The following is a 12,419-nucleotide window of genomic DNA, read 5'->3' as shown; positions in this document are numbered from 1 at the left end:
AACCACCAAATGGCTCACACATTTCTTTAGAGTTTCAATGAGACAATTCTACCTTCTTGATATTATTTAATACTACATAGTCGGCTTCAGGAGTATTTCCAATGATATATGGATTATGCAATACAACTTAAATGGCTTATAAATACATGTAATTAGATTTTTAACTTTCTCTAATTGTTTATAAGTAATTTACTGGCAATTCACGTATAGTTTACCACGATAGAGATAACTATAATGGGCTATGATTTGTGGTAAAAGAAATGTGCCATTGCGAGGGAAAATTTATTAAGAATGTTGAAAAGACAGAGATAATCTAGTAGGATTAAAAATCTATTTTATTAACATGTTCCGACTTTACAGTCTTCTTCTGTACAAACAATAGGAAAGATAAAACAGACGTATGTCCGGAACAACCAAATTTTTAACATTTCTTAAACTGCCAGCAACATTAAAAAAGAATAGTTTTTTATGTAAGCCCATTTATACAAGATACAAAAAACAGCATGCTTCATTTCGAAAAGTTGTTTTTAAAGTTGATCAGGTTTAAGATTCTTACACTTCGGCCAGTCTACATGCTTTTCTGATATCATGAAAAGAACCTCTATATAAAAGCATACAATCTTGACCACTTTTGTGTGCATGAATAAAAATGATAAATTATAGGTAGAAATAATAAGTAAGAAGTTATAAGTTATAAATATTAAATGCTCTTAGATTATGGTTCCGTAAATATTTACTAATTTTTGAAAGTTTTTTTTTTTTTAAATTTTAGTTTTGCTTTACAAAAGTGCTCTTGGAAAATAATATTAATGAATCTAACGACCAAAGTTTTCTTTGGATTCCTTTGTAATACTTAATTTTATCGCCAACTTCATACATTTCTACGATTTTTGTCCCGGTAATACTTTGAGAACGTTAAATGATTTGACATCCAAGTGTGAATTCGGAATGCTTCTGAAAATTGATAAAATGTTCGTTTCTTCAATAGTTATCATCGACACAGTCTTTCATTAAACGTTTTTAGAATATTCAACCATCCACAAAACATGGTTTGATCAATGTCATTATCACTTATTCATCTGGCCTATGATTTATCTTGTTTTGTTCTAAATCATCCTTTGAAATATAAAAATAAAATAACATTTCAAAGGCAGGTTTTTAAACGTTATCCACATTTTATGTCTTTTATATATTATTGAAAAACTGTTAGAATTGAAATTTTATGACATCGTTTTTATTTCATACCAATCAATAAACCATTTTGTTCAACAGTGCAATGGATACTTTTAATAAATCATTAAAAGGTGTTTTTGTGGTGACGATTATTGCTTATAAACAATAAAAAACTATATTCACTAGCATGGGAATTAATCTTCTTATTTTTATGAAGAGCAAAACGTACATTAGATAGAGCTTCATTGATGTTAATTTTTCAAAAATAGCCGTTACCCTCTCTTATTGTGTTTCTACTTTGCTCTCCTCCTTTTGTTACTTTAATACTTATTTTATCACTGGATGACAATCTAGGCAAATAAGGGTTCAGGCTGTTCCTGTCTTGCTTACTCCACGAACATGTGACTCAGTTTTATATAAGTTTACCAAATAAATGCTTATATAAAATACCCTATAACTTCCTTTTATATACAAACTGTATTTTAAATAAATTAGATAACACCAACATTTAAATTGGATTTAAAGTAAACCCCGGATCGTTATTTGAAAAATCACAATTTGCTTGATATTTTATTTCCCATAAGACCCGCTTCTTTATAACGTAAGGAAAAATGTTCAAAAAGTGTCCGGTTTATGGTCCCAAACCAGTAAGTGAAGTAAGTTTGACAGGTGTTGCATGCCATTGCCTATTTTCTCTACTCTATCGGGTTGAATATGTTTTACATTGATTAATAAATAAAAGTAGTTTTGTAGAATATTGTGAGAAATAAGTAAATATGAGTGGTTCTGTTTGAGATAAAATGCTGATAAAAGTCATTATCATCCTCTGTTAAAGGCGATGTTGCTTGTCAACAGGTGATTTTGTTGCTTCTTAGTGTGATCTTAACTAATGCTTCGATCAGGTGTAAAACTTTTTGCGATGCATTTGTAAAATTATAAAAAGTACGGTAGGTGTCACAGTAAAATTTATGTAGAAGTTACGTTTCGATGACCCGTGAACAACTACCGGTATGAGAATAAATAATTGTTTATAGGTGAATGAATAAACTGTTCTAAATATAAAAGTTATACGTGATGAAAGAAATGTGACGTTAACAGTATTATTCGTGTTATTTGAAGTGTTTCCTATTTTCTTTAATAACAAATTCTAATTCTTAGCATCTGTATATAAATGCAAACACAAGTGGCGCTCAACACTTTTCCACCTCGCAGATATCCCATCTTTTATTTGGATCAATAGTGTAACACCAAGGGGTTCCTTCACCGTCTGGATCACGGCAGTAATTTTCGGCCTCTTGTAAGGTTTCTTCGGGAAATGTACTAACATTGTTTCTAAAATGCTTATGTGGGTTCTGCGAATCCCATCGCTGGCATAGTATACCATTTATTGTTGAATTACGAATCCCTTTGTATTGGAAACTTTCAACATAGCATGCCACGTTTGCTGATAACAAAAAGAAAATTTTCTACTAAACATGTCAACATTTGATTATAAAATGATTCTGATTTACTTCCGTAATATTTGTTAAACATTAAAAGTAACGTATAAGAAATAACTATATATATATATGTTACAGTATTATACTGTGCCTTGCAGGAGGTAACTTATAAATTATAATTACTTTGACTTCTTAATAAGCAAATCAGATATAAATTATTTGTACCAGACTCAAACATTCAAGCTAAAATTTGATATTGTCAATTTATATTTTGACCTCATTATCAGATACTCATATGTCTTCAAAAGTAAAAAAAAAAGTGATTCAGTAATGTGGTAATTACGTATTGGTGAACAGGTAGGTTTAGTTCCATTCCAAGTTCCTTGAACACACGTTCGTTTGAAATCATCTCCCTTAAGATCGTAACCAAAATGACAAGTGTATACAGCTTCTGCACCATGTGTTGTCATATTAGCATACACCGTTCCAAATGGGAGAACAGAAGGTGTTCCACAATCTAAAAATGGTTAATTGATTGATTGATTAAAAAGTATTTCTTCACAAAACGTAGTTTCTGTGTATATATCATACTAGTTTATCAAGTTGTCTAAAATATATGGTTTAGTTCGCTTAATTTAATCAGTTTCACAAATATAAGCAAGTTTGGTATCTAATACCATGTGGAAGCTTCAATGTAAAGAAATAGAAAATGTTTAAATTCGATACACTAATGTGTGGTCTCTAATTTTATACAAAGGATTATGTGTAACCTCTGATGTTATTAGATTACTCATTATTTGTACTGTTGTGGTTGCATCTAATGAAGTGTGTAAACTTTAGTATTATACAGTATCTAACTTGCAAATTGTACCCAAGTACAGATGGATGTTCCGTAAACGGAAAAATAATGGGAAAATCTAAATAAAATGAAATTTTGAAAGGATAACAGAAGTTATCAGCCATGCGTATCACAAACAGCTAAAACAGGCAGCATAAAGTGGTCAAGATCATAGAAATATGAAATAAATTGAAATTCGGTATATTACCAATGTATTTGCAAAGGTGGCTGATTTTATCACAACTTTTACCATACTCGCATTCGCTGCATGGATTCTGCAATAAAGAATTATGAAGTAGCTTATTTTTATTCTCTTATTGTATTTTTGTTTTCTCATTTTAAATAATCATCATACATAAAATTATAAATTATTAGTTATACAAAGATTTTTGACAGGTTATTTGTTAAAACTTTAACTTGTTAAAACTCACTTATTTTAGAGGTTTTATTTTGACTGACTATTTTTTAGGTTCTTACCTGAATTTTATTATTTATGTGGGTCTTTTTAACTTTTTTTTTAAACTACATTTGATTTGAATTTGTGACTTGAGCGATATTGATGTTTTAATTTGTTTCTTTTGTTGCTTTTTTTTCTTTCAAATATTGTATCATTTATTTGGTTATACTGTACAGTACTTTTGAACGTGTTAATGTGCATGAAAAAAGTGCCTAAGAAGTTTGGTATATAATAATAATAAATAATAATAATAATTTGGCCCTATATAAACGGTAGGTAAGTGTTATATTGCAAACAGCCGTTTAAATACGGCCATATAACCTTTCAGGAATCTTTATAAGGAATTTTTAATATGCAAAATTCCATTTTGAGAAAGAATAATGACAATTCTTCATAATTTGAAAGCGGTCGTATAATTATATCAATCTATATAAAAGTCAATATTATCCAATGAAAAGCGACGTTACAAACGTGCAGTATTAAAAACATAAAAGTAAAATTTACAGTTTCCATGAGATAACTGTAACAGTTTCACTTGACACAGATTTTTATACCACTATTATCCCATCCGTTAACATGTATGGAGTAAAACAGCTTGATGCAGGTAACACTTACTATAAAAATGTCAGTTTTTAACCGGATTACCAAGATATAGTTCTTTGTCTCTTTTTATAGACAAAATTTTCTGTGATATATCAGCAATCTATTGCAGGATAAAAAATTTACCCATTTTTGAATGTAAATCACGTTTAATAATTCTCTTGAACATAAATCGAAATGATTTTCTGTGTGGACGTGGTAATATTTTATCACTTTTTTGTTTGTAATTATCAAAAAATACGTTTCTTACGGGGGAGGAACTGTTAATACGAAATCCATAACGTTTTTCAGGAACTCTGTGACAGTTATTAGAAGAACTCCTGACAAATAATCAGGAGAACTACACCCTTCTTGTAACTTCATCCAGCCCCCACCCCACCCCGTGATTCTAGCTGAAAATGCTTTTTTATCTAGCAAATGATTGTGAAAACACACTTTTATCTACAGTTTGTAAAATGAACACATTAAAGGCAGTGCTTGCATATATTAAAATTCATGTTCTAAATGGTTAAAGATAAAAACCGAAAAGGAAAATCTATTTCAACAGTGTCTTAAAATAAGTCTTATCTCAACAATATTGATATGTGGTCACTTCAGTTGTTATTAAATTGGGAAAACAAAACTTTGTGGTTTGTTTTATGTAAACCCATATTTTAGGCTAAATGGGCTATGTGTGTTTTGCTCCTAAAGATATAAAGTTAACACTCAAGTACAGTGGGTTTTTGTGGGTATACAGCCTGTAATGTGTAGCTCGTAATGATTAAATTAACACTTGAACATCCCGTCTAACAATATTATATTATAAATATTTCCTTCATTAACATTCCTTTTCTCTATTTTTCAGTTCAGGTTGAATGGAACATTTTGGACAAAAACATGCTAAGACAGCGTTCATTTAGTTGTTAGGTTGCTTTTGCTTTGTGACGCTATTAATGTCAAAATGATTTTAGCAACAATTTAAAACAAGTAAAATAGTTAAATAAAAACAGTTTTTCTTTTTGCTCATTTCTAATATATGAATTAAAACTATAAGATACCGGAATAACTTTGATGTCTGATGCAGGTGTGTATATACAGTCTCCAATCTTTTCCTCGCCTTCTGTTACTGAAGGAAAAAGTTCACATTTATGTATTCTTCTTTTATAATTCAAAGCCGCACATTGTGCCCGTATTCCACATTCCCCTATACATTCAGCTATAGATAATCCATACAGAAAAGCAAATGTTCCATTTTGTGAACGACACATTTTCTTGAAATCAAGTACATATTCAAACTTAATACCATTTAAAGTCGTGTAAAATTTAGAAAAGACAAGACAGACCAGGTAAAGGCTTATAAAAAGTTTTATCATTTTCATATTTGTAAGAGATTTCCAAAAGAGAATACGTAACAAAATACACACGATGCTGGTTTCAGAAATCACATTAGATATACAAATGTAAATGGAGTACATCTGAGGATCGGTTGTCAAGTAATGGTAAAAATGCCGGATATTTTATATTTCCATTACTTTTCAGTAAATCCCTATAAAGAAGATATTGTCCTGAATGTACACAATGTCATATTAAAATCACCGGTTACAACTTCTTGGCTTCGTAATGATTCCTTGACTTTTACATTTGACGTCTTCCATTTAGTTGGTCGGATAGACTAATGATCACTAAATGGACAATGAACAAGTGGCATCTTGATGACCTTTATAGCACTGTGTATCTGGGTAAATGTTAATAGTCACAACAGTCAGATGTTGTCAACAATCCTCATATTAAACCCTGGTTCTCCTCTTTATAAGAGTCGTCACATAACATGTTTCCAACGACCACCCGTTTTCGAAGAAGTAATTTCTAGTTAATTTGCATTCTTTGCACATGTCAAGTGATTTCCTTCCGACTTGATATACATGTATAAATGCAAACATGACCCAATGTATCATAAAATCGACATTAGACAGGTAAGTGAAATAATAATATGTTTTCTCAACTCATTATAAAAGTCAAGACTTAACAATTTCCTAGATAACTTATATTGACCAACTTAATAGATCAACTATTGATATTTTAACAAATCAGACATAAATAATCAGATACAGCCAGTATTTTAAGAATCAAAATTAAAATCTACATTACATTATATGATTTTAGAAGTTACAAAATTATATGACCCTCACTGAAAAATCTAAATTTGCGATATTTATGTAAACTCATACATAAATAAAAATCACACATTTTGCAGGCTAGATACCAGAGTCAGGACCCTGGGTGGTCCATATATATAGGGTTAGTAAATCTTCTAGAACACCAGTCTGTGCAATAAGAATGGTGTGATTCCACGTTGGTGTGATGTTCCATTACCGTTAATAAGAATGGTGTGATTCCAAGATGGTGTGGTGTTCCATTACCTTGAATAAGAATGGTGTGGTTCCACAAATGTGAAAAATAGTGTGAATCCACGACTGTGAATAAGAATTATGTGGTTCCACCGCCGTGAAAAAGAATAGTGTGGGTCCACGACCGTGAATAAGAATGGTGCGGTTCCACGACTGTGAATTAGAATGATGTGGTTCATGGCATAAATATGGATAGTGTGGCTCCACGACCGTAACTTTGAATAGCGTGGTTTCATGAATGGTGTGGTTCAACGACCTTGAATAAAAATGGCGTGGTTCCACGACCGTAAACTATAAAATCAGTTTGAAAATAATTTTATCTACGTAAATAAAATATGTGGAAGATTTATATTATTGAAAGACAATTTAATACAATGCTTTCTGTTACCTGGGGACCATACGCCGCTTTTCATGGAATGGCACGGAAGTGTCACATTGAATGTTCTATGAAGACTGCCGTATGAACACACTTGCGGATGTTTCTGAGTTCCAAATTTAACCATTTCATGTTAAAATGTTGAATTCTGCTGAAGCCAGTTCTATGAGGCGTGGACGGTAGTTTGCGCTTGACAGTACCGTTTATGCACAGGCTCAATCAAACCGAATCTGCAGCATTTTCAATTTTGCAGTTTTGGGCTTTCTTAAGGGATTTTTATTTTCTCTATTTTATTGTTTTTTCTATTTTTTAAGATCTAAATTGTAAATATTAACTTCCACGAAAACTGGTATCATCTGGTACTATCTGGATATAATACGGCAGTAAGAGGTTCGCATACACTTTTCTATTGCGACAACAATGCCTAGCGGTTCGAGTTTCACATAGCACGTACTCTGCTCGTTAAAGTAAATTTTTAGAAAGTGTGATGTCTTTTATGCTTTCAACTACAAATAATTTCAAATTGCTTGGGAATTTTGTGACTTTTAAGTCATTTGACAGGATAATTAGTTCTGTTTATATTGATTTTAATACGCGTAAGAGAAACAGACCATTGCCATAATTTTTCGAACGGCCCTCGTTTACTTGGAAATTCAATGACGTATGAACAAAATAAACTTTTGTTTTTCGTTGTTCCAGACAGCATAAATGCTTCGAAGCGGATAAGCTATTGAACAGTGAACAGAGCGTATTGAACCATATATAAAGTCGTTTAATTATTTAACACGTGAATATGTATTATTTCAATTACAAACTGTCAATCAAAAGCAGCTTCGATTATTGATAATAGATTAAAACCAAGTACTGCTATTAATATTAAAGTAAGCCATTGCTTAAGTTGCCATTAGAATTAATATATTATAACAAAACGTTTACAAAATACATGATCAGATAAAATTGATGAAAAAAGTTTGTATAATATGTCTCATTCTTTTTACATCTAAATATGTTAGAAATACTAACTGAGCCGTTGTATTTAGCTTCCATCATTTTAAAAGTTATTTCTTTATCATTAATGTTCTGATGCAATCTAAGTACGTTGTGTAAAGTATATCTACTTTCATGTTTCATTGTAAATGTTTGGTGAATTAAAACAAACTACATTGTTTTTTTTTGTGTTTTTTTTTCAGAATTTTAGTTAAAGGAAGACACAGACAAACTTTTCATTTCTTCGTTTTGATTTTTTCATTCATTATTCTGTTAATGTCCTCAAAATAAATACACTAGGCAGTCATGGGAACAAAACTTTTCTCCTATAACGAATAAAATGCTGGTTTCCTAACTTGACCCGCGTGGGTCAGGTTAGAGCGTGAAAATTTCACATTAGTTGCCACAGTGAACTCTGGAAACGTTAAAGAACATTTCAAATGAATGACTTAGACTTGTTTCAATCATTCAATATCCACAATATCTGTTTTTGTAACTTCAAGGGTTTGTTCAAGTCACATGGCTTGTTTTAAAACTACTCGGTGATTCTGTCTGCGTATAAATTTCGTTCAATACATCTCTCCAACCCTAAAATAAATAGAATTTATACAGAATTTCATGCTGGAACTTTAGAAAATGTCATTTTAGCGTGATTTGAGTACATTATATCATTTTGATATTTTTGTCATTTATTTGCCTGAGTATCCCTGAGTATCAATAAACATTATGATAAAATAAGTATTCAATATGTAATGACAACTTTAACTGTTTGATGACAAGTGTTGACAAGTGTTGAACAATTAACAATTCAAATCTATAATAGTGGAAAATTCAAAAGAGACATAACAAAAGTCTTAGTTTTCAATGGCTTTTATGACACGTAGACTTGCTTTATGGAGGAAATGTTACTTAAAGGGTATAGCAATATAGCCATTTAGTTTTTGAAACATTTTGTCTTATGTTTCTTTAACAATAGTTTTAGAAATACTCCGTTTCTTGTAACACATCCATAAGCAAACTCAGCTCTTCTTTTTCATCTTACAGTACGTTTCATTATAAAACGTGAACAAAATCATTTCTAACTACTGTTATATTTTATGTCTTTATCACTGAAGCACTACACACAACTTGTTTAGTGTTGTTATATTTTTCTAGTCCTTCGGGATTATTGATTCCATTTAGAAAATTAAGTATCGCTCAAGCTGATGATAGGGGCGTGATTGCACTTTTTCATTATCCCTCATGTATAGACTCAATCAATCCATGTCTGCAATGTTCATGTAATTTTCTTCTGGTAAATGCATCCGAGGGATACCATTTTACCAGATCTTTATAATAATTCTAATGAATATAGATAAGTTCATAATTCATCGTTATGTAAAGTTTTAGTTAGCAGATGTATTAATTAAATGATATCAAATTTTTACAGGACATTTAAATGAATGGAGTAAAAGGGGACCTAATTTGAGCAGGTTTACGTTAGAATGGCCGAAAATTTAATTTATTCAAGAAAATAAAACACTTTAATACAAGACGTAAACCAGTTGCTCATTATGTTCAATGATATATGGTTCAACGAAATCCTACAGCAATATCAACCTTAAAAACTAACGCATTTACAAAATAATCTATCGTTTCTGGCTGATGTTCATAATGAGAAACCCAGTATCATAGACACTAAAGCATGTCCAATGGACACTCTATTTAGCCAAAATAGAGAAAATAAGAATCCCTAAAGAATGCTCAACACGGCATAATTGAAAATGTTGCAGGCTCGTTTTGATTGAGCCTGTTCATGGACGGTACTGTTAAGTGAAAACTACCGTCCTCGCCCCCTAGCACCGGCTTAAGCAGAATTCAACATTTACTATAAACTGGTACAATTTTGAATTTTGAAACATCCGCATATGTATTCATATAGCGGTTATCATGGAACCTTTTAATGTGACACGTAAGTGCCATTCCATGAAAAGCGGCGTATGGTCCCCAAGTAAAAAAATGCGTGTGCCCTCAACGAGAAAACAATGGGCGGAACTAAATAAAATGGCATTTTGAAGGGGATCAGAGGTTATGAAGCCTGCATATCACAGATAAGACGTCAAAAGACAAATTTAAAAAGAAGGCCACATATCCTAAGGGTGATTCAACAGTATTCAAGTGAGGAATACTGGAACCACCCAACAAGAAAAAAGCCGAATAGAAAGAGCTAAATTACCACAAGCACAACAATAATGTCGTGCTGAACGTAGGGCTGCATAATGATTACATGAATCTGATCTCTATACAGTAGACCGGTGTAAATAAGTTTAGTGGCAAAAAGTGACCTCTTTTCTATAAACTATTTATTGACTCTATTCATAAGAGCCAATAAAGAGGTGCAACATCTGTCATGCCAATTAGCACCGGTTTAAGCGATATTCAATTCACAACAAAAATATTCTAATCAATGAGTTGGTGAGATAATCACAATTTCAAGAGTGATTCATATTACTTCGTGTATATAGGTCACAATGTCATGCCTAGGGTGTCAATATTCTTTTTAGAAAATGACCTGGGTCATTTTCATAAAAAAGAATACTGACACCATGATTATAATTCTATAGGAAAAGTGGCCCCTTTTCTGAAAACACAATGAATGTAAAGTAATGCACAATTGTAAAATGTTGACCTAATCATAAGGTACCTTCACCTCCTCTGAAACAAAACATAACCGTTTCGGATTTTAATTTTATGGAATATATAATATCAAGTTAATACTACATACTGCAATCTTACTGAGAGATGATACTAAATTTGGCTTACAATCTTGAACATGAGCCTAGGACATGGCATAACAAAGATAACCGGTTCTGAGAAAAATAAGTAGTTCATGTCCCGTTTAAATTACCGTGTTTTAAAGGTGTTATATTTTAGATCCATGAAGATCGTTCAGCACAACATAATTGTTGTGTGTACATATTTTGGTGTTTTAAGTTTCTTCTATTTGACCTTATCAACATGGGAACATTTTGAATACTGTATAATCACCCTAAGAATGTGTTGCCTGATTTTTAAATTTGTCTTTTGACGTCTTATCTGTGATAATGCAGGCTTCATAACCTCATATCCCCTATCAAAATTTCCATTTTATTTAGTTCCGCCCATTGTTTTATCGTTTGTGGCATCGTTTGTGGTAAATGTTTTCTTTTATTTGCGGACCATACGCCTCTTTACATGGAATAGCACGTTTTTTTTTTGTTGTTTTTGTTGTTGTTGTTGTTGTTGTTGTTATCTCTTGTTTCTATTTTAGTTAAAGTAATTATACTCATTAGAGTCTCTACAAAATAATATAGAGAAAACCAGAATTCCTAAAGAAAGCCCAACACAGTAAAGTTGAAAATGTTGCAGGCTCGGTTTGATTGAGTCTGTTTAAGTTTCAGATAAACAAGCAATGTCATGTTTAATCAAGTTCAAAAAGTCGTGGTCGGTGAGTTTTTCTTCCGTTAATCTATTCAATATTTTTCAGCACATTCTTCAGCAAATCCTATTTCTGTTGAAGCGGTTCCACGTCGATAAGACAGTCACGCTCGCTTACCGGCGTCTTTAGCAGCACGAAGCTGTAGCACGAATTTGCGTCGTTTCTCAGCTACCACTCTCGGAAACTACTCATTTATTAAAATTCTTATTGTATCGATATTAAAGGGAAAGACAAGGTTAGAATAAAAACTTGATTTCAGAAAAAGAATACTATAAATAATAAATCTGCAAATTTTCTGCCGCCAAATAATAATATTAAACGAATGATAACAAAATTTAAATCGCTAAATCACCGATTTCTGCAAATCAGTAAGCGCGGCCATGTTTGTGTATTGGCCGTATAAAAACAGGTGCGCGTGATGTCATTTCCCCACATCTTTAGATTTATGATAAATGTAGTTGAATCGGAGGGAAATATTAATATAATAAAGTATTGACCAGACAATTTAATTTTCACAGGAGGTGAAGAGGAGATTTTTTTATGATTCAAAATACGTAACAATATCCAAGAAATAAAAAAAAATAAAAATAAAGAAACAAAAAAAATCAACGTCTACCGGTCGCACCACTTCATGCCAGTGATGCCCGTTACTCCAAGCAATGCTATGTTCATTAAAGTCTCATCTTAATGTAATTAAACAATATT

The 12,419-nt window shown here is 31.7% G+C and overlaps 1 protein-coding gene across 1 annotated transcript; it reads right to left on the bottom strand.

Moving 5' to 3' along the window:
* Positions 1-956: 956 nt before the first annotated feature.
* Positions 957-3,124, bottom strand: LOC132719679 (hepatocyte growth factor-like). The gene is made up of 2 exons (XM_060703494.1): positions 2,956-3,124; positions 957-2,617 (listed from the first exon to the last, which is right to left on the bottom strand). The coding sequence occupies exons 1-2, from the start codon at positions 3,080-3,082 to the stop codon at positions 2,364-2,366; spliced, it is 381 nt and encodes a 126-aa protein (XP_060559477.1). The 5' UTR covers positions 3,083-3,124; the 3' UTR covers positions 957-2,363.
* Between the last annotated feature and the right edge of the window lie 9,295 nt (positions 3,125-12,419).

This window comes from Ruditapes philippinarum, unplaced genomic scaffold (assembly GCF_026571515.1).
Source record: "Ruditapes philippinarum isolate M1 unplaced genomic scaffold, ASM2657151v2 ctg2668_1_1_1_1, whole genome shotgun sequence".
Classification (NCBI taxonomy): Eukaryota; Metazoa; Mollusca; class Bivalvia; order Venerida; family Veneridae; genus Ruditapes; species Ruditapes philippinarum.
Note: the sequence above shows the minus strand (reverse complement) of the source record. Positions and strands in the feature narration are given on the sequence as shown.